This window comes from Falco naumanni, chromosome 3 (assembly GCF_017639655.2).
Source record: "Falco naumanni isolate bFalNau1 chromosome 3, bFalNau1.pat, whole genome shotgun sequence".
Lineage (NCBI taxonomy): Eukaryota > Metazoa > Chordata > Aves > Falconiformes > Falconidae > Falco > Falco naumanni.
In genome coordinates this window covers 70854552-70876744 of record NC_054056.1, presented here as the reverse complement: position 1 = coordinate 70876744, position 22193 = coordinate 70854552, and the positions used below count along the sequence as shown (strand labels likewise).

Genomic DNA, 22193 nt, shown 5'->3' with positions numbered 1-22193 from the left:
TGGGGGGGGGGGGGGGGGGGAGGAAAATTACCTGCTTCATAGATGTTTTCATTTATTTGTGGAGATGTTACAGCTTTTTTGGAAATTTTTTTTTTTACAGGTGGTAGAAGTTCTTTTAATTGGCTAACTGGAAGTAGCGTTGACACATTGGCAGAGTATACAGTTCCTTCATCTTCTGAATCCTTGTCTTCATCCATGCTGTTGGTTAACAAACGGAGTGAAAAATTTAAACAAGCCACCTTTAAACCAGTGGGGCGAGATTTTGGGAAAAAAAGGTTGAGTTTACCGGGAGATGAGGTGGACAGCAAAACTAAAGGTCTGTAAGCCTTATGATGCCATCTGTATATAAATATTATGTTTTTATAGACAGTTTTTGTCAGTTATTTGGCTGGCAGTCCATTGTCTTTTAGACATTCTAATTGAGGTTCAACTTCAGAGATTTTGTTTCCAGGAGTTTGTGGTGATACGGAACTTGTGGCAAAAAGCTAGAATTATGCTAGGAATTGCAAAACTATATGTTGCTAGATGAAAGAACTGACTGGATAAGAAACCAGCTGGTGTGATCTTTACATTCCTACCTCTCCCTAAGACAATCATAGCATGTATTTCAGGCAGTTCTGTCCCTTCTGTTTTAAATTTAACTGCTTATCTCTTTAAAGAAGAGATCTCTTTAAACGTATTTTTCCCAAACCATTTCAGCTGTGCTGACACAATCTACAACATATTGCATTCTGTCATTAGAATTACCTGCTGTTTTCTGAGAATGCTCCTTCATCCACCCAGCAGGTAACTGAAAACTATCAGTACTATTCTGGAATAGCTTAGACTCCTTCTCCCCATTTCCGCCCCATTACACCCTTGCCTACCTTGTTGTTAAAATTTTGACTGAAAAGATGAGAATAGGAGTTCCATCAGGGAGCTATAAAGGTTGACCTTTTTGATACCTGAGAGGCATTTCAAGGCAATTTTGAATGGACCATGCTGAACTATGGAAACGGAGAGGTCAGCCTACCTTCCAGTCAGTTCCTGATCTTCTACCAGGAAAATACCAGTTACAGTGGTACATTTCTGTTTGCTCACTCTTCTTTCCTAGGAAATGGACTGAAGTGAACAGTGTGTAAAGTGGCCTTTCTCCATGAGTGTCCTGAGCAGCAGTTGATCCAGTGACAGTTCTGTAATAGTAACTTAAAAAATATAGTACTGTATTATTATTACCCAATCTTAAAATACATTTAGCACCTCTTTTACGTAGGGAGCTGTATACTTTATGGATTATGGTGCAAATACCATGCTTGCCTTTGAGAGCTTAAAATAAATCTGTCATATGGGACAAATTTGTCCATGAATTTTAGTGCCTTTCCTAGTACTAGTTTGGCCCTTATACCTCATCTATGTGCTTGAAGTTTTTATTTAAATGCTTACTACCTCTTCTCCTAAGAACAACTTAATTTGTTTTAATTTGCTCTCGTTGAAAAGCCTTGCCGCGAGTTGTTGGATATGAAACTTGGGAGACTAGCTGGTAAGCTAGTAAATACAAAGATGATGTTTGTTATTATATAATGCTCTTGCCTTAAATCTGGAGTTTGTTTGAGAAAGAAAAAGCTGTGGACATGATCCCGTGTTCCCTAGGTATAGAAGAACGAGCAGAAATTCTAAGACTGCGGAGACGTTTCTTGAAGGACCAAGAGAAACTCAGTCTAATTTATGCTAGAAAAGGTGTTGCTGAACAGAAAAGAGAAAAGGTTTGTCAATCCAAATAAGTTTGAAACCTTAAGTCCCAGTGCCATTTGCAGTCTTGTACTTCATCTCCAGAAGTAACTTCGTAAAGAAAGAATAGGTTTAAGACACTGGTTGCTACTTCAAGAGCTTTAGAAGGTTTTATTTGGAAATCATGCTGATGTGTTTAAAGCTAAATGAAGTTACTTAGCATGAGTGAGAATAGAGCTGGGTGATAACACTTCCCATCTACCGCTTAATGTGTATGAAGTGATTTTACTTGGTAGTGTCCCTAACAGCTATGGGAAGCTCTTTATGGTTCTCATCCTGGAAAGTAGGAGCCTTGAAGCTGCAGTACAGTGCAGAAATAGTTGGAGAACATTATCCAGTGTCTGCAGGTGAACTCAAAAATGTGATACAGCTCATGGACTAACCAGAACTGTTGCATACTTTTAACCTGAGGGGTTGTCAATAATAATAATTTGCTGAGTGTTTATCAAGGCCAGAAACTTAGTACTACATGAGTTTTCTTGTTGCGTTATGTACTTAAAATAAACTTATGTATTTTTAAGCTCTGTAACAGTTTTTCAGAGGTTCATGTTACTAAAAGTAACATATATTATCATCCAAAAAAGATGTTAGCAGTTAGACTAAGAGCAAATGAACCCAGGATTGAGACCTACCAGTTTGAGACACCCTTGTAATTCTTTGCAGCTGCAGACGACTCTGTAAACAGAACTTATGTCTGGAAGAACCACACAAACACCTATTTTAGCCAATTTATATTCACTTGCAGGCTAAAGCTACCATTTCCTCCCACCCTGCAAGAGAGAATCTGTAAATGTGTTCTCTATGACAGTCCAAAATACAACCGGTAAAACCCTCTGTGATATTCCACAATGAAAGACCAGAGGAGACTGAATGCTGTCAGGACCCCTTAAACTCTTCAAGAGATTTGTTACGTGTAAACACACATGTAGCTTGGTGGCTTGCATTAGTACTATACCTGATGGGGCAAAACAGGAAAAAGCGGGTCCTGACCAAGACATTATTTGCGAATAGTTTTAGCAAAGTCCTAATTTCTCCAAGCATATTTCTCTTGAAAGTTTTTTGAAAATCATCCCTTTGAAGTTACGTAGAAGAAAAACGGGCTGAAACAGCAAAATTCTAAAAAGTTTACAGAGGACATAAAATTCTTCAAGCTCTCTTCTGTTTCACTCTTCAGTTCTACCAATATATTCACCCATTGTCTGCTGGTTTAACTGGTAATGGCAGTAGTTAAAAATAAAATCCCACCCTCTAAACTTACTGCTGATTTCCTTATAGCATATCAGTGCTATGAAAAGGAAGAAAGGCAGAAGAAGAGGTAGGTTTTGTCTATATCTGGTAGTAGCTCTTGTTCAATTTAAATGTATTTCTTTAAGCCTCAGCAAAAGGCAGGGCAGCTGTTTAACAACTGCAGTTTACAGCAGTTTCATTACAGTTTGCTTTAAGTTTTACTAGGAATCAGTTCTACCAGGCTCATCCTTCTTCCTTCCCTTCCCCACCCTCCTGTGTGAAATAGCTTTAGGAACCTCATTTTACTTTGCATCTGGGCCAGGCTCATAACCGTCGTATTCTGGACTGTTGTGGCTCAGCTGGCAGGCAGTAACTTACTAAACCATAGCAGCTCACTAGCTGTCTGTCATAATCATTCTTTTAAAAAGTGAGTTCTATGCTGCCTGTATGGAAGCAGGAGCTACAAGGCATTGATATTACAAGTTAGTGGCTGAAGTAAGTCTATGATCAAGACTTTGGAGTTTTTAATTGACTAAGATAATTTGGAGTTTAACTGTATTACAGCTTTATAGAAAATGTATTGGTTTTTTTAATAAGCTTGGAAAGAGTTTATAAAACACTTTGGAAATTCTCTTGCTTCTTTTGTCTTATCTAGATACAGCTCTAAGTAATATGATTATTGTTTTTTTAACATGAGCAATGCATTTCAGGAGATGAAATCGGAGCTGAAGATGAAGTATGATGCTCAGGTTATTTTGTACAGAAGTTACCGAGTAGGAGACCTTCCTGACATCCAGATTGAATACTGCAGTCTCATTGCTCCTCTGCAGGGCCTTGCCCAGGTCTGTCTGCTTTTCAGAGGCCATTTGTGAAGCTTCCTGTTCTTGTACAGAAAATGACGTGTAGTTGGGCAACTGTTTAAAACATTGATCTATTGTTTTGTGGTCAACCTCTGTGATACTCATTTAGAGTCTGTTTTGAGGGAGTGTTTCTCCCATCCCCTGGGCTGGTGCAGTGATGAGAGAAGCTGCCTTGTAGCTTGCCTCACCTGAGCAATGGATTTGAACACTGAGGACCTGAACATCAGCTGTTGTCCATTGCCTCTGGGTTCCTCTGCCTGAGAAACAGATGGCAGTGGCCTTTACAGAAATTATTGCAAAGGACATTCACTCACTGTACAGCAACAAACCAGCCATTTTTATTCCTTCACATGGCTATAGTGGAGGTGTAAAAATACAAATGAAGTTACTGTGGCTAAGATTGGACTCTGACTACCCAGTAAAGCTGATCCAGTATTCCATTTTCTGCCTGAGAGTGGTAGGAATTGTAGGCTGAACCTGTTGCATTTTACAGTGTTTGGGAAGTCAGAGTGTTCCTGGTTACCTTTGTATTTAATTTCTTTTGGTGGTCCCTTATCTCTGTGTGAAGGGAGGAAGTAGCACGCTCAGGAGTTATCTGAATAGCATTAGATCAAGAGTAGACCAAACTCCAGTCCTATGATAGACCAAGATGCATAGGATTGTTGCACATACAAATGTGTTTCTGGGTTGAAAGAATGCCTTTAAATCTTGGATAGAACTGTCTGTACACACAGTCTGTCTCTCTGTGTTAGCTGCCTCAGTGTTAGGTCCAGGTCTCCTCATGCTTTGATGTCTTCTGTTTTTTTCCTGAAACCTTCTTCGCTGGCAGTGGTGTCCATAAGATGATACTGGATGTTTGGTTCCATAGTGGGAATTGTGAATATGTGAAGATCATAAATTCCATGTTCTCCCAACGCTCTGGCCTGGTGAAACCTGTATTGTCTTGGAGTTTCTTTATGTAGAATAATTAAGATGGGATTTGAATGGGTAGTACAGTAATTTATGGCATAGGTGTGATGTATGCCAGACTAATTATTCCACTCCCAAAGAGTGTCCACATACAGGGATTAGGTACAGGGTGGGTCGTATATCTTTATTTATTAGTTTATTGTGTCGCAGCAAAATTCAGTGGCCTTACTGCTGTTGTTGTGATTTACAGAAAGATCCAACATTTGCCAAGCAACTTTTCAGCAGTTTGTTTGCTGGAATTTTTCATGAGGTACAAAAATCTAAAACTCCTTCTGAGAAAAACGCCATCATCCAGAAGCTGCTGAACAACTTCAATAATTTCCTGAGTATAAGCCTGTCTTACTTTCCACCATTCATTGCATGCATCCAGGTAAATCTTGCTATATGGCATGAAAGTAACTGAATATAAATAATGTCTTTGAACGTGTGATAAACCCACTGGTAGTGAAGGTTAAATTCTATTACTGAAATTTAGACAGAGTTGGAAAGAGAATTGTTAACAAAGTGGATATTTCAAGCAACTGTGTTGAACAAGGTATTTCATGCCTCTGAACTGATTTTTTCAAGATTTCTGCAATTTCTGACCTGTGGAGTTTGAGTCACCTTTTAATGTTTTAATTGCATCAGTAACAAGAAGAGACTTGATTTTAAATGAAAGCCACGAGAACAATTGAAAGGGGTTTACAGGAACAATTGAAAGGGGTTTACGTGGGTGTCATGTGCTTATCTTCCTGTTTCTGGGAATTTCCTGTTGAGGAATACTTCAATATCTTGAGGATATCAGTAGCTGTCAGACTATTTGTTGTTAGCCTCTCTCATTTGTTTTTTTGGAAATTAGTCCCCCTGAAGTAATTGGGATTTTCAGTAATGAGGGGAGGACTCTACTCCCACCAGAAGGTGAGTTGGTGCACCACAGCCATTTCAGTGGAAAGGAAGCACAAGCCTTTCTACTATGAGTGTATACTGACTTGGAATGCATTGTCAACTTCATCTTCTACCTCAATTTTCAGGGAGAAAAAAAAAATTGTTCAAGCACCTGCTCCATGCTCATTGTCACTGTATCTAAAGTTTCTTGTCAACTGTGTTGATCTTAATGTTGCATCTGATTTGTGGCTCTCAAAATAATCTTTCTTTGGGTAGCAGGTGATGGCTTCTTTCTGTTATGGAAATTCAAAGTATCTGTGACAGTAGATGTCATTTGTAATACAGGAAAAATGTCTAGTTTGGACTAGCTTTTTAAACAGTGACAGATTTTGCTTCTTAGTACTCGTATTTGCACATCTGAAAAAATGTAACTTATTGTTTACTTTTTTCTGTGCAGCTGCATAAAAGGTCAAATGCTATGGGGATTTTTCTGGGCTGTCTTGGTATTTTTTGAGCCAGCATCTCACAATAGCTGTCTGTTAGTATTCCCTCTTGACATTGCAGTTGTTGGTTTTCAGTCTTGATATTATTATTTGTATTGAACTATGCTGTCTGTTAGACTGTATTAATAACACTGTTGTTAGACTACTTTTTTTTCTGAGTAGACGTAAAATGAAGACTCAAAAAACAGGTAAGTTAAAATCAGTCAAAAATACGGACTTTGTAAGAGCGTAAGAGCATCTCATTGCCATCCCCGCTCAATAACAAAAGAATAACAGCACAAAGCCTCAGCCTGTGTCTTTGAGCATCCTGCATAACAGTCAGAGGAAGGTTTTTGCCCAACAGGGAACAGAGTTCATATTGATCACGAGAGAGAGTTGGGAGAGGGTGAGAGCACACAGTGCTGAGGCTATCATTTAGCTCACAAAGGGTGTCCTGATCACTGGCCATTTGGAAATAGAGCTTCTGTTTCCTATATACCAACACTATAATAAATACTAGCTTGTTTCTTCTGAGGCTTCCTCTTTCACTGCCATTTCCTTCTGGTGGTTTGACTTTTTGGTTTTCTGCAGGCTTAAGTCCCATCAGGAGAGTAACTTGGTGATTAAATGAGCTGTTCTCATCTACAGGTATAATCTTAAAACTGACTATGAGGCTCTGGGATTGGCTTTCAGGACAGATTAAAAACCAGCTGAAATACTAAGAGAAAAGTTAACCCCATGACAAAAGTTTACATAGACTCCATAGTGATATCTGGTCTCTGAAGAACGTAAATTGCCTTATAAATATTTCAGCTGTCAGGCCAGCTCAGATACCATTTGTCCTAATCTTTGAACATGTGGTGCAAGACAGAATGCATTACATGTGGAGCAAGGATCATTCCCTTTGCTTTCAGAAGTGATCAAATAGACACCAAAATGCACTAAATAGAAAGACATCTGCTTTGATGTGGGACACTGTCTCTGAATTTTGAGTTTGGGAGAGTATTCATTCTCTGGATGTACAGTTATATTTGCACAGTTCTTACACTTTTTTCTGGGAATCCCTGTGTTTTTGGTCTTACCTTAGCAAAGCTGTTCTTAAGCTTTTAGATTGTGCAGTGGACACTGCGTCCCTGACATAACCCCTGAAAGTTGGCAGTCAAGGAGTGTGTGCCTTGTATGTAGCAGTGTCTGGGGCACATGTGCAGCTTTGAGAGAAACTGCTAGCTGAAACTGCCTGAATTAGCAGGTGAAGCATATGCTAAGCCAGGGATTTACCTGGTTTGTAACTCGGGAAGCTACAAGAAACTGTTCTCTTTTTATTGAGTACAATTTATTGGTGTGAGAGTCTCAAGTATACAAATTGTGTAATGAGTTTGCTTATGCCAGGTGCCTATTCTGCAGTTTTTGTGGTGGTTGGTGGTTGCCATTTATCGAAGAAGTGTAGCTTGGTTGTTCTCACAGTCTGTTGTTGCAATTTCAAATAGCAATTCTTTTTTCACTTGGTGTTCTTGAACATACTGTGTTGCAAAAGTCCACCGTTAATTTTTGTCCTAAAACTCAATGCTGTTTCTTGTAATGAAAGTTATGTTACCCCTCTTCCATGCTGTAGATTTTTTTTTTCTTCCTGTTTGGTTAAGATATTCGTGCAACTTTTGTTTAGGTTCTTAAATGAAAAAAAAAAACCAAACCCTGGCTTTAATAAACTTTTCTGCCTCTTTCTTGATATTTGGGTTAATGATTTAAGTATTTAAAAAACCCTTCATGTAAACAAGAATATTTAGCCTGGAAAAGAGTTTATTCTGTAGTTGGACTAATGTTAAATACAGTAAAGACCTGCTAGAAATACTGTCATGTTTTGAAATGGAGCAGGGCTAGTTGGGTACAGTACTAAATGAGTCTGCCAGGAAGCTGTGGTATGCCAAAACTGGGTATATAAGCCTCCAGCTCAGAGAAGACATCGTGGTTAATCATGCCTTTAATTTATGGCAGGAATGCACCACTCAGCAGGTTAAGTGAAATGCAGCTGTTGTGTAGCAGGCACCATGCTGCCAACAAGTGAAAAGATTGAGGCTGTGAATGGTCCATTTACCTGTCCCCATTTCCCCTGTGTTTGTTGAGAGGGTTGTCCTGTGCCCTGGAGACAGACGAAGTAGAGGGGTTATTCTCTACTGTTCTCTGTCCAAAGAGCAACAGACAGGGGAAAAGATCCCAGTTTTCTCAGAGTTCGGTAGAGTTCTTCTGGAGATTTAATGGCTTACTTCCAAAGCTTACACTGTAAGGAAAGGAATGCCAAATAGGTGATCTCTAAAAGGTGATCCATATAGTTTTAGACCAAGTAGACGCCTGTTGTTTTGTTTTATTTTACAGGAAATGAGTTACCAGCACAGAGAGCTACTGGAACTGGATTCAGCTAATGTGAGCACAAGCTGCCTTGCAAGTTTACAGCAACCAGTGGGCATCCTTCTTCTGGAGCACACGCTGATGGCTCTGTCCCCTGAAGAGGAGCCCCCATCCAAGCGGATGCGTGGGAGGACAGAGCTTCCCCCAGATGTGATCAGATGGATTGAACTTGCTAAGTAAATTCTTGTTTGAGACCATTTACTCCCATTTACGTTTACCTTGTGAAGAACTCTGCCTTTATGGCTTATGAGATTTCTTCTTTAGTCTTTCCCTCTTTTAGACTTACATATGCTTTCAATTTCTTGTCGGTTAATTACTATCTTTCACTTAGAGCAGTTAGATTTAACAGCTGGGCACCCTGATGATGCTATCAGACTGCTGAAAAACATGTTATTGATAGCTTTTCAACTACAAGAATTTCCACAGTTCAGGTATCCTACAAGATGAAGTTTATCTGGTTCGATTTATACTTATGATCTAAAAAAGTATTATTACAAGCCAGTAGTATTAGTGTTTATTGAATTAGTATTTTTAATAGCTGATGTTTGCATTAATATACATTTGTTCAACTAATTAAAAGATTTCCCTTTTCAATTTTACTAGGCTGTACCGATCTCTTGGGGATTATGATGTCCTTCGTGGCATTTTCAGTGGCAAGATTGGAACTAAGGAAATTACACAGAAAGCATTGTTGGCAGAAGCAAGGAGTGATTATGCTGAAGCAGCTAAATATTATGATGAGGTAAAATGACAAGAATATTTTTTTGTTTCATAAATATCTCGTGACTTAAAACTAATAAGCCAAAATTAAACATTTTGAGAAGTAGCATGTTGTTTAAAAAGTCCTTGCGTTTCGTTTGATTGATGATTCAGTCTGTAAAGACATGGGAACAGATGAACAGTCACAACAGAGCAGTGTGATACTTTTTACTGTTTGTTACAAAGTTTCATATGTGAGATGCCTAGGCAGACAAGTAAAATACAATGGGCGTGCTGCCCACCCCAAGAAAGCAAGCTGCATGTGTTCATGGCAAAGAAAATCTGAGTTATAGTGGGTAAAGATTAAGAAGGATCTCTTTAACCTTGTTTTAAAGTCTTCACTTTAAAAATGCAGGTTTACTAAAGATGGCTACCTGAAATAAATTTATATATAAATACTGACAAGCTTGAATTTTCTGCATTTAATGTTGCTGTTAAAGTCTGGTGAGACAATAAATTATTGTTAAGTTCCTGGTTATTTAGAGCTGAAACATGTCAGATTCTAGCTGAGAACCTTCCTGCCCCTCAAATTAATTCCCTAGGCACTCTGTAAAGAAGACTGGCAAGATGGAGAGCCAACAGAAGCGGAGAAGGACTTCTGGGAGTTAGCATCTCTGGAATGCTATGACCACCTCACAGACTGGAAGTCTCTGGAGTATTGTGCTACCGTTAATATTGACAGTGAAAAACCTCCAGACCTAAGCAAAATGTGGAGTGATCCATTTTTGCAGGTTTCTAGATATCTCTTTATTGATACTGTACTGTTTTTATCTCTGCAGGCATGCCCTACAGTACTGTGATTGTGGGTGGAAATCAGGTGCATTATTTGGGTTACTTTATTATGGAAATTAGCAGAGATTCCAATATATAAAATATAATCGAAGCAATTACTTTAGCTGCTTTTACATAGTTTAATTTTTACCTTGAGTCTATGGGTGATCATCATCTGTTGTTGTTGTTGCTTTTATCACTTTTATTTGATCCATGTTTTACAAGTTACCAAACTGCTGGTTTTGAAACTGGTAAAATTTGCTAACTTCTTGAACCTATCAGAAAAGACTACTGTGATTTTTTTTAGCAAATTGGTATTTGTCTAAAGAGAAAACATTTAAAAAACAGTTCAGAATATATTTATTTTATCTGCCACTGATAACAAAACTGATCATGTAATGTTCCGTTCCTAGAAATAAAGACTATATTTTCACCTTGTAGGAGACATATCTGCCCTATATAATACGCAGCAAGTTGAAGTTACTGCTCAGTGGGGAAAATGACCAGACTTTGCTAACTTTTATTGATGAGGCAATGAAGACAGAACAGAAGAAAGACATTATAGAAATGCATTACAGCCAAGAGCTTAGTCTACTTTACATCCTGCAAGATGATTTTGACAGAGCCAGATATTACATTAGCAATGGCATGCAGATCTTCATGCAGGTAACAATCTCTGCTGTCACTGATATGATTTTTGTATGTAAACTCATGGAACAATGAAACTATTGTTGCTGTTACGACTGCTGGATTATACTCTGGAGAGAAACACTTGCCCAAATACAACAAAATCTAGGTGCTTTCCCATCATATGACAGAACTTCCTTTGAATTTGCTGCTTGCAGTGATGAGAGGGGAACCAGCCAGTGGAGCATCCTCTCATTTTAATTAGTTTTGTTTTGCTGATTTCATCTATTAGAAGTTTTTCGGCGTAACTGTTTGTGCTGATTAATAGCAGTTTTATGTCACTCACCTTTTTAGAAGCCTTCTGTGCCCAGAACAAACTTGAAAAGAGTATCATATTGAGAAGTTACAAATTCCATCCATTACCAAGTTTTGATTAGACTATAGGACTATCCTAAAATGTAGGATAGGAATTACAGCTAGAGTATGCCTCTATGCTTGTCAAAAGCAGAGTTGTTCTTAGCTTACAAGCTATTAAATTACTTTTAAAAGGTTGGGTTGTAGAGCATACTATATACCAGCATCAGGTCACTGGTTTGTAGAGCACTGCATAGAACCACGTTGTAAATTCTCTAAGTGATATCTCCCATTCTTTCAATTTCTTTTCAGAGCTATTCCAGTATTGATACTTTGTTACCTCAAAGTCGAATGACCAAACTGCAGTCTGTACAAGCTTTGACAGAAATACAGGATTTCATCAATTTTATGACCAAAAGAAGTAAAGATATTTTTTTCTTAAGTGATTTTCCTTTCTTTGTGTTAAATAAGCATGGTTTCCTGAACTTTGAATTTCTATTTCCTCACTTAGAGGACTGAACTCCTGTTTGAACGAGCATAGGTCTGGAATTACTTCTTACTGTCTTCTTGACAGTTGTGTAAGATAAGCTTGAAGATAATTCTGTGTTATATTGCAAAGTTTTATTAGCCTAGCTGTTGTGTAAGAGTTAAATACCTCTTTTGGAAGTGTAAGTAATAGTTTTAAACTAAGATTTTTGTTGGGATCACTTTTGGTAGCAAATAATGCTTAGCAGAGATAAGATGGATGTGGTGTTTAATTTATAGCTACTGAGGTAGGCATGAAATACAAATTTAGGCACATAAACGAAATTTTATATAAAATTTAGTTAACTATATTCCAGCATATTCCTGTATGGAAAGGTATCTACGCAGTAGTGATTCCCAGTGACAGTTGATACCATGCCTTTATTGAATCTCCTATGCTTCAGCAATAAACAAAAGCAATATGATCGCCAAGCAGTGTATTTAATGCAAGTCCAGAAATGCAAGTTGGTTCTTTTATTGCAGTTTTCTGAACTGAACTAAATTTTTGAATGTTAGACTATGTTTGGTGTAGGCCTTTTTCATACTGTTTGGATTTAGATGCATTGACAGTATTCTTAATTGATTTCTAGGTAACCTAGCTTCACAGGCTTCCCTTAAGAGACTTCTCAGAATTTGGACAAGCAGATATCCAGATGCTAAAATGGATCCTATGAACATCTGGGATGATATCATTACAAATCGGTAAAATTACATTCTTGGGTTAGCTTTAGTTCTGTCTGCTTGTTGAGTTCTGAGAGGTGCTTTTTCTAATGTTGCTTGTTTCCATGGGACTGCAGGGGTGATATAGTGTATGCTCTTTTTTTTTTTTTTTTTTTTTTTTTAACTGTTGTAATAGCTTTATCAGTACAACTGGGTTTTGTGTGACTAACTTGTGGTGAGAAGCAAAAGGAGGTTGAGAAATGGCCAGGGAATAAACTGTATTTTGATAGGGAAATGTAACTGCTAGTTCAGGCGTTCTCTTGCATCAGTGACTGCATGCGCTGTGCAAGCTAGCCCACTTCAGCAGCCCTTAAACACATCCCCTTGTAACTGAGTAGATCAGCTGCATTCAGCTCAATGAAACACCACCCAAAAGGCCAGTCTGTTATGAATAAAAACGCTTACCTACTTTGCAGGCAGTTCCAGAGTTAGGGTGTGTACAAAATAAGCCCAGCCCTGTCGCTATCAGTGTTTCACATGTTTATAGGAAAGTCTATGACTAGTGCTGTAATTAGAGACTTCTGCAGTGCAACTGTTGCTAGAAAGAACAAAGGCTCTCCAGAGATTCTTTTGGATTAGCTTCAAAGAAGCTGGAATGCTTTTCCAAAGCTGAAAGTTTTCTGTCCTCCCGGTGGTATCTATCTTCATCCCAACCACACTTCCAGTGCAAATCTAGATTCTTTCTTTTGCTGGTGGACAACTTCTTCAACAGCTCTGCTGATACCCACTGTACTCTGTAATTTATTTTATTATCTCTTGGTATCAGGAAAAAATGGCTACAGAAGAGCTTATTGCAGGTAAATATTAGGCAGCATATATGGTATGACATAATCCTTTACAAAGTCTCAAAATATTTATGAATTGAAGGGTTACCAGTGTCTTAAACACTTTTAAGTGCTTTTAGAAAACCTTTATCTCAAATTAGTGACAGAGGATGTGCAAAACCCCATTCCAGACTGCAGTGCTAGCCTCTGCATTGAATAACAGTCTACATGATGAGAGGTGGTATTAAATAAGATAGGACTAGTTGTAGATTGAACAGAATGTAGCATTTCCCTTTCAAAAGCTGATTATGGTCACTTGTCTTTTCTGCAACACAAATTTCAATGTTTACATGTGTGGTGTGATATACATTTGAATTTCAGATTGACATAAAAAACAGCCTGGCCCTTACACTATATAACTGAGACTCCTGTTTATCAGCCCTTCCGTCAAGTTGGAACGCAAGTCATGGCTTGGTGAACTTAGAGGTTGTAGCTTTGAAATCCCACTCTGTTATGGACATTTCTAATACCTAATCACATCAATCCAAGATCCTAGAATGCTGTCAGCGTCAGTATGTCCCCAGTTACAACTTTCCAGATTCCAAGGACTATATTTAGCCCTTGCTAAAGGTGATCGCTGTATCTTGTTGGTAGCTTGACTACTTGCAGTGTCTACTGTCAGGTAGATCAACACTTAAATGTTCCTGCCCTTGGATGCTTGATGGAGCGATTTGTATTCCTGTTGTTGTTGTGCAGGTGTTTCTTTCTTGACAAACTGCAGGAGAAACTTCTCTGTGATCAGGCCAATGATAGTATGGAGGTGGATGAAGAATACAGTGCTGGTGACCAAATGGAAGTAGATCAACAGGGTGAAGACATGTACTCAATGATTAGAAGCTGTAAATTTAACATGAAGATGAAGATGGTAGAAAGTGCCAGGAAACAGGTGACTGTACTGTCTGATAGCTTCCAATTTTGAGAGAAAATGCATAGAAACTGCAGCTGAAAAAGCATTTTAGGTGGTCTTGGGTACCTTTTTGTCAGGGCCTGCTGTCCCAGACATTTTGAAAGCTCAAGAAAGTCAGTTCCAAGTGAGAGAAAACAAATGGATAAATGTTAATTACAAACTTGATGACAATTTGTCATTACTGGAAATGTGCCTGAAGGCCCCTTTTGATCCACAGGTGGTTTCTGGCATTTTAAAGGGCAGATAAATAAAGTATCTGAAATGCTTCAGTCTTTAATGGATGGGATGCTTGCAACCACTTTGTTTTCTCATTTACAAACAATCTCTTCTGTACAAGGAAACAAATCAAGTTCAGATTGAATCAATGTAACTTTAGTCAGCAATAGTGAAACATTTTATGAGATTATATATATATTTATGGTTTTCATTAATGCTGTTAGGTTAACACATAAAGAACTAAAGCCAAGTGACTTAAAATTTTTGGTTTGGGTCTGGCTGTTAAAATGACTGTAACAGCCTTCTTTGATGGACCTTTGGTGTTTCAAGCCTGAGACAAAATGAATATTATTTAAGTTGAGGTCTCCCCCATCTTCTAAGATGCTGCAGAAATCTGCAGTCGGTGACAAGACTTTAAGTACTGTAATAACCAAATACAAGGTTAGAGCTGTGTTGACTATACACTTAAAGGAGTAAATGAAAAGTAAGATTTCCCTTAATGTTAGTTAATGTGAAACTTTTCATCAAAACACAAATATAAGTGATTTGCTTATGGTATTATAAACCAAGTTACATTGCCAGTGTACTGCAGAACAGTTAATGCTTGTTTAGTCATGCAGATAGAATTACTTTCATTTTGTCAGACTGTTAAATCTCTGGGTTTTGGTTTTGTTGGTTTTTTTGCATTTCTCCATTAGCATAAATCTGTTTTTGAATATGAGACCCAACTAGTAATGGACCTCTCCATGTTATTACAGCTTTACTTGTGTTACCTAAATATTCTCATCCCTTAATTTAGTTGCAGAACAGTTTTATTTGCTCTTCAGATATATTATCTGAAAATTCTGTCTAATCTGAATACAGAACAGCTTCTCAGTGGCCAAGAAGCTTCTGAAAAACCTATTCAAAGAAGCCAAAATGAGGGAAGACTGGCTGGTGAGGTGGAATCACACCTATTGCCGCTTTACACATAGCTGCAGCCGGAACCAGAGTTGTCCTGAACGTGTGCTCTCAGTGTTAAAAACCATCTCCCTGCTTGGTAACAGCTTTCTCTTTGCTTCACATTGTTTATTGTACAAAGCTGCTTTGTTGTCAAATTACCAACTTTGGTTTTGAATTCCACAGAAGATACCAAATCTGACTATCTTAGCAAGAACACAGTGGCCTTTCGAAACCAGAATCTTCTTCTGGGTACTACGTACCACATCATGGCCAATGCTCTTAGGCAGGATCCAAGATGCCTTGAGCAAATTGAGGAAGAAAAGGCTGGAAAAATATCAGTACTATCAGGAGAAAGTCTTGCGAGTCCTGAAAAGGTAAATGAGAGGAGAAAAGCTTTTAGGTATTTCAGTATTGTGATCGCTGCTTCAACAGGTACAATAGGTAGTGATGGATGTGGATAGATACAGAGAATGTGAAACCCATCTGCTACTAGCAGTGATTTGTCCAGGAAAAATCCCTGGGATGGGGGAAGCTCTGGCTGCTGTTTTGTCTGCTTTTTTGCTCTCCTGGAGTTCTGCACCACTGTAGCGTTTTCAGTTTGGAGTGTCCTTGCAATTCTCTGTTCCTGGATTTTGTGTGAAGGGGGAAGACAGTCATAGCATCTGCATGCACTGTGGCAAGACAAGGCTTGGGAACATGATCCTCAAAGAATACCTTCATTTTAGCTGGGCATTTCTGAGCTGCTTCATGCTGTCAGACTATCTTATTTTGTAAAGAGTTCTTTGTAATACTGATAATGCTACTGATACAGTTATTTCATCTAAATAATTTTAGTGATAGAGAGGTCTTTTTAAGACAGAGCATATGCAGGTCAACTTTGCCTGTTTTGGGAAGGTGTGCACTTGAATAATACAGTGACAGACTGCTGCGTCTGAAATCATGTGTTGTCCATTGTCCCAGATGCTGTGGCACTGACTTCTTGTCTGTCACATTGATGAAGAATTTGAAGTACCGCTGTGACTTATTTCTGTTAATTCCTAAAGCCACCATGAAGACCCTTAGATACAAACCGTATCAATATAAAACAGCAGTAAATTGGTCTTAATTTGTGTTTTTATGGTTGTTAAACAAAAAAAAAAGAAGGCAGATTAAGAGATTCCTGCAAAAAAGATTCTAAATTTTCAGGTACGTAGAAACTTGAGTGAAAGCTTAAGCTTCATTTATTAGCTAATTATGAAGAGCATTCTTCTTAAGGAAATCTAAAAGTTGAGCATAAAAGCTCTTCTGTGTCAAATGAGTCAGATTGGGATACCAGGTATAATCTTATAAGATTAAGGAGCTTAGCCTTATTTTAGCTTATTAAGCAGTACTCTGACCCTGGTAGTTTCCCTCCACCTACCTGAAATTCAAACTGTTTAATTTCAGTTACAGCGTTGTTCCAACTTGTTCTGCAGCAATTTTATATATTGTTTAATGATTGCAATAGCTACAATGTCTGAGGTTGGTAAGCTTGCTGACAATAGAACATATGTACTTGATATATAAAAATTCAGTAGTAAAGGATCTTGTAGAGTCCTTCATTGCACAAGCTGCATTAGAAATGTATAATCAATATGACTGTGTTTGTCATAGGGAAAAAGATACTGGATTTTTAATAGTTTGACGCATGCTTTTTTTAACACAGATTCTTAGTTGCTATGCAGATGTTGCAGATATGTCTTAATAGGAAAAAAACCAGCATTTTTTATGTTTCCTGTTAACTGTTTGGAAAAACTCTAGTAAAATTAACTTTTTTGCAGTTATAAAAATTCCACATAACATGTCCAAAGGCTAAAGTGTGTTTTATATTTTTTAATTGAAAATTGTGGAATACTTGAATACTAGAAATACTAGAAATAATGTGCCAATTTTTTCCTTTGTGTCAGCTGCTCGAAACATCTACTACAATTAAAGTTTTATCTACTCAAGACATGCAACCAAGCTTCAGTTTCAGAAAGAATTGTTGAATGCTATTTGCTAACATATCTTTTTTTCTCTTGTGTTTGGATTTCAGGTATTGGCAAGTCTGAACAAGAAGGCTTTTCAGTGTTTCAGCAGTGCCGTGAGGAAGTCCGAAGAGGAAGAGCATTCCCACTCCATGGAACATGTAGATGTAGCGGGAATTATCGATGCGTATATGACTTTGGTCAGTTTCTGTGACCAGCATCTGCGTAGGGAAGAAGAAGGCTTGCTTGGTTAGTCAGGATTTCTCCTAAGCGTGTGAGGTGGATTTATCTGTGATACGTGAGCTTTTGTGATACCCAGCAGATCTCCCTGAGCAGTGCAGCTCGGATTTAAATGGAACAGTTTGTCCTTCGGTTCAACAGTATTTATATTCCTTCCCCCCACTATTACTGCTAGCTTTGATACTAGTGAATCACTCGTAGTCTCCCTCTCGCTTGTGAGAAATACATCATATCCAGCGTGTGCTTCCCTTGTTCCTTCCCAGACCACAGCAGTGCTGTATTTAAAGCAGGCAAGATACCAGCAGTGATGCAGCTTCCTGATAAAGCTAATCCTTACAATCCCCAAGTACATGTGTTGCAGATGTGTGCAGTTCAAACAGATGGGAAGAAGAACAAAGTAAAAATACGGAATACATTGGGAAAAAAACCCGACAACCTGAATTGTAAAGATGAATGTTCCAGATGATCAAAGACATGGAACAAGTGATGGTGTTTCTGATAATTCTTGTTTAATGTCTCTTGGCAGAAATTAACCCTGCAGATCTGCAGCTATTCCCAGCTATTGTGGTGAAGAGAATGATAAAAGCTTTAAAACTGAACTCCAGAGAAGCCAGACTGAGGTTTCCTAGACTGCTGCAAATAATTGAAAGATATCCAGCAGAGACATTGGGTCTAGTGACACGAGAGGTTAGTTGCTTCCATTTTCCTAGCAGCAAATGTTTCTGTAAATCGAATTTAAAAGGTGGGGGTGGAGGCTGGACGGATAGAGGTTAGACTGGTAAATTTTGCTTCAGGTAAATCAGATAAATTTTATCCTGTCGTTGTTCCTTGTCTTTTCTCTAACTTGCTGAGCCTAATTCATACAGACAGAAACTTTGTTTTTAAAAGTTTAACTTCTTATCATTACTCTGATTCCAAATGTTAGTTTGAGAGCTGCTGGATGGGAACTGTGTAGTGGGTTGTTTGGGTTTTTTTTCTTCAGAACAACCTAAGTGGGCTGATAAAGGTAGTTAGTATTAAGGTGAGGAATGTATTTTATTTCTGTAGGCTGCGTTTCCCATATGCAGGAAGCCAGCAGCTTTTCCAGACTCATTTTCCTCATGTCCCACCTCTCCCTATCATGCCTCACTTCAGAGGTTACTACAGCTTCTTCCTCCTTTCCCGCTTCCTCCCTTTCACAGCCTGTCCAGCCTTGTTCCATGGCAAGATACAGTGTCCCCGCTGCCTCCCCTGCTGCCGTGGGACAGATAAGCTGAGAGCTCCTCTGTGACTCATGCCAGTTTCTGCCTTAGCCTGGCCACCTTTTCAAGCCCGCGCCATTGTGCTGGCGCTCACAGAGCACCAGGCCCTGTCAAAGGAACAATTCAAGAGAGACAGAAACACAGTTTAGTTTTCCCAAGAAACTGAGAAAGTAAGAAACCAGCTGAGGTGCACAAGATGTGGCCACAGTGAAACTGATGGTTCAGACAGAACCTGACAGCTGGCCCAGATGACAAATCTCACCCAGAAGAGGAGTTCACCAGGCAGTTCTTCATCCTCTCCTCTGTCGTTCTGTGAGATAAATACTGGCAATCTGATCTCAGACTCCACTAGAAAGGTAGGAAGGGATGATACAGGAGGAAAGGAGTCGGAGTTTGGCCTCTGGTTATCACCAGAAAATGTATTATAGTACTCCTTTCAAAACTTGTATCACTTTTGAAAAAGAAGTGAGCATGAAGTGTATTGGGGGAGTGCTTTACTGAAATCAGTATGTGTCAGCAAACCCAAACCTGTTTAAAGTTGAAGAAAGGGCAAAATTGTGGTAGGAGTTCCAGTGTTCCCCTTCTTGGCTCTTTTTTTTACTCGCATCAAGACTTCAACCCAGTGGTGTTTGAACTGTCTTCACATTTTTGAGGTTTTTGTATGTCGTGATCAAAAATTATTGTATTGCATCCAAACAGAAAATCCACAAGTTTGAGTATAAAGCCTCATCTGAATCAATAAACTGCAAATCTTTATAATGGAAAACCTGTTAAGCAGCAGCAGTGGTGGGGGTGGTAGTAAGTAACAATAGTAATGAAAATCTCTGTTTCACTGGGGAATGTTTTGTGCAACCTAGTTGATAGTTTCCTTTTTGTGTGTTTATGTCTGTCAGGCTAGGCCACAGAACAGTTTTGTTTGTTTGCTGTGTTTGGTATTTTCGAGGAGGACCAAAGTTGAAAGCAGTGTCTGTCTTTTGCAGCTTGCTTCGGTTCCCTGTTGGCAGTTCATTGGTTGGATTAGCCAGATGATGGCACTGCTTGACAAGGATGAAGCAGTAGCTGTGCAACATACTGTTGAAGAGATCACAAATACCTATCCCCAGGCAATCATCTACCCTTTCATGATCAGCAGTGAAAGTTACTGTTTCAAAGATACTGCAACTGGTTGTAAGAACAAGGAGTTTGTAGAAAGGTGAATTTGCTATTGGAGTAGCTCTTTTGCATGTTTTCTTATTCAGGAGTGTAGAGGTTTGTTTATTTTTCCTAAACAAACTCTTTTCTTTAGGGGGCATGAGAAATATTAGAGGGTAGTCTGACGCACACTGTATTTTCATTTAAAGGCCCAGGGAAAATCAATACATAAAGTGTCTTAGTATTAGACATACTCAGGTTAGTGGCCTAAATACTTTTTGAAGTGGTGAGTGCATATAGTCCCCAGGCTGTGGGATGTTAGAATTTTTCCAAGATAAAACAGAAAGAGCACAGAGAGGCAACTGCTTTCTCCTTGTAATTCTGTGGTTGTTGAAGTTTCATCTTCCTTCTCCCATTCTGTGGAGGTAGAAGGGGGATCTGGTGCATGTTTAGGCTCTTACTGTAGTAGACTTAACAGCAGTCAAAGTTAGGACCCATCAGAGATGAAGATGAAGCTTGCTTGGACACTTACAATCTTTCTAATGCCAAGAGAAAGCAGACGTGTTTAAATAGAATACATGCTCCTACCAGGCTTCGGAGAGGGCTAGTGAAACAGATGCATGTTATCTTGGGGAATGACATCTCTTGGTTGCATTCTTTTGCTTATTCAGTGTGCACATACACCTTCCTCTAAAAGCCCTCCCTTCCCTGTTTGCCATGCAATAAAACCTGAGTAAATCCCCAGGCAAAAGTCAACTTTTATCACACAACGCTGTAGAACCACTAATACAATTTTAGGTGTCTTTTTGCCATTTTTTCAAATCTCTGATACATTTGCTGAATGCCTTTGCTTAAAATAAGAAGATAAAGTCTTGTGCTTCACAAATTGTATGGCCATTGAATAACTGTAGTGACAGAATATGTGGTCTGGTTAATGCCCATTTCTGTTGCGATATTGTTTCCACTTGCCCACCAAGCTCCTATTTTCGTAGTGGCACACTTAATTAAAAAAAATGGGAGCTGTGTGGTGAGAGCAGTCAATACATTAAGTCATGCAGTCCAAGAGAGAACTCTGAGGGGGTCCTACCTGCCCACCCTTAGAATTATTTTACCAGATGCTTGAATATAGCAGACAACCTGGATCATTGCTTATCTGCAGGCTAGATGGTGATGGTAGTTCCTGTTGCATTTTGATGCGCTTTTTTTCCTTTTAAAGGATCAAGAATAAGTTGGACAGAGGAGGAGTAGTTCAAGATTTTGTTTGCTCCCTGGAACAGCTCTCTAATCCCGTAATGCTTTTTAAGGTAAAGTGTTGTGGGGTTTTTTTGGTGGGGTTTTTTGGTGGGGGTTTTTTTGGTGGGTTTTTTCGTTTGTTTGTTTTTTTATTTTGTTTTTATTATTATTTATGCATACACACCCTGCCCCCATCATTGCTCACCCTGTGTTTAGGAAAGAGTGTGCCGGGTGGAGCCTGTCACAGTTTGGTTGACACCACAGCCGCAGGAAGCGGTTCAACCCAGAATCAACTGGTGATGATGCTGGGGTGCTGTCAGCAGCTTTCACTGGTGATGGTCTTCCTCCCTTGTGCCAGCTGGCTGTTTTGTAGTAGCCCTTTTCAGCTTTCTCCTTCAAGGTCTCTGCCCTGCCCCATAGTCAGTCTTCCTCAATTGTTCTGAAACCATTACAGAATTATCATTTGTGGGCCATCTCTGTAATTTCTTACCGACTGCTTGTGTTCTTACGACCTTTCCCTGCTCTCTGCTGGGCTTCCCTGTCTACATTCTGACCCTGTTGTCTAAAGGATTCTCATTCATGTGTTTGGTACCACTCCTGGCGCCATAGAGGCTTTCTTGGTTTGCACTAGACACTCTGGTAGTGAACGTGATTATCTTAATGAAGTAGAAACATTTTATCAACACAGAAAGAAAGGGAAATATATCCATAGCCTTTTGATTGCTCTTTTAGTTGTCAAAAGACACATTAATTGACTATTAGTAAATATGGTCACCCAGAAGTAATCTGCGTGGATCACTGAACAGCAAGAGTCTTTCAGGGGTCTTGCTTCCCCTGAAGCAACTTTTTCTCAGTACTCATCTGTTCCCTTCTTTTTGCAGGATTGGGTTGAGGATGTCAGAAACGAGTTGGCAAAAGCTCAGAGAAATAAAAATAAGCTTAAGGAAATGTATGAAGGAATGTACAAGAATTTGGGAACTTTAGAGGCTCCTGGCCTTGGATTGCTGAGGAAAAGGTTTATTCAGGTATGTGTGATTGCCAAGTAGTGTTGGCATTGTATGCTTGTAGAAGGCACTAGGAAGTCAAAAGAAGGGACAAGATCACAGCTTTTACAGGTGCTGCAGGACTTGATGAGACAAGGGAGCA

At 39.0% G+C, this 22193-nt stretch overlaps 1 protein-coding gene across 1 annotated transcript in view; it reads left to right on the top strand.

The window, feature by feature from the left end:
- The window catches only part of PRKDC (protein kinase, DNA-activated, catalytic subunit), an 81871-nt gene that overhangs the window by 49577 nt on the left and 10101 nt on the right, over nucleotides 1–22193 (top strand). Inside the window, exons 59-76 of the mRNA XM_040585890.1 lie at nucleotides 101–316; nucleotides 1630–1742; nucleotides 3705–3836; nucleotides 5014–5193; nucleotides 8540–8748; nucleotides 9176–9314; nucleotides 9874–10062; nucleotides 10544–10768; nucleotides 11396–11504; nucleotides 12199–12310; nucleotides 13849–14038; nucleotides 15140–15314; nucleotides 15401–15591; nucleotides 17271–17451; nucleotides 17969–18129; nucleotides 19664–19875; nucleotides 21031–21118; nucleotides 21929–22072. Coding sequence (XP_040441824.1) covers nucleotides 101–316; nucleotides 1630–1742; nucleotides 3705–3836; nucleotides 5014–5193; nucleotides 8540–8748; nucleotides 9176–9314; nucleotides 9874–10062; nucleotides 10544–10768; nucleotides 11396–11504; nucleotides 12199–12310; nucleotides 13849–14038; nucleotides 15140–15314; nucleotides 15401–15591; nucleotides 17271–17451; nucleotides 17969–18129; nucleotides 19664–19875; nucleotides 21031–21118; nucleotides 21929–22072 — 2966 coding nt within the window. The remainder of the gene's footprint in view (nucleotides 1–100; nucleotides 317–1629; nucleotides 1743–3704; nucleotides 3837–5013; nucleotides 5194–8539; nucleotides 8749–9175; nucleotides 9315–9873; nucleotides 10063–10543; nucleotides 10769–11395; nucleotides 11505–12198; nucleotides 12311–13848; nucleotides 14039–15139; nucleotides 15315–15400; nucleotides 15592–17270; nucleotides 17452–17968; nucleotides 18130–19663; nucleotides 19876–21030; nucleotides 21119–21928; nucleotides 22073–22193) is intronic.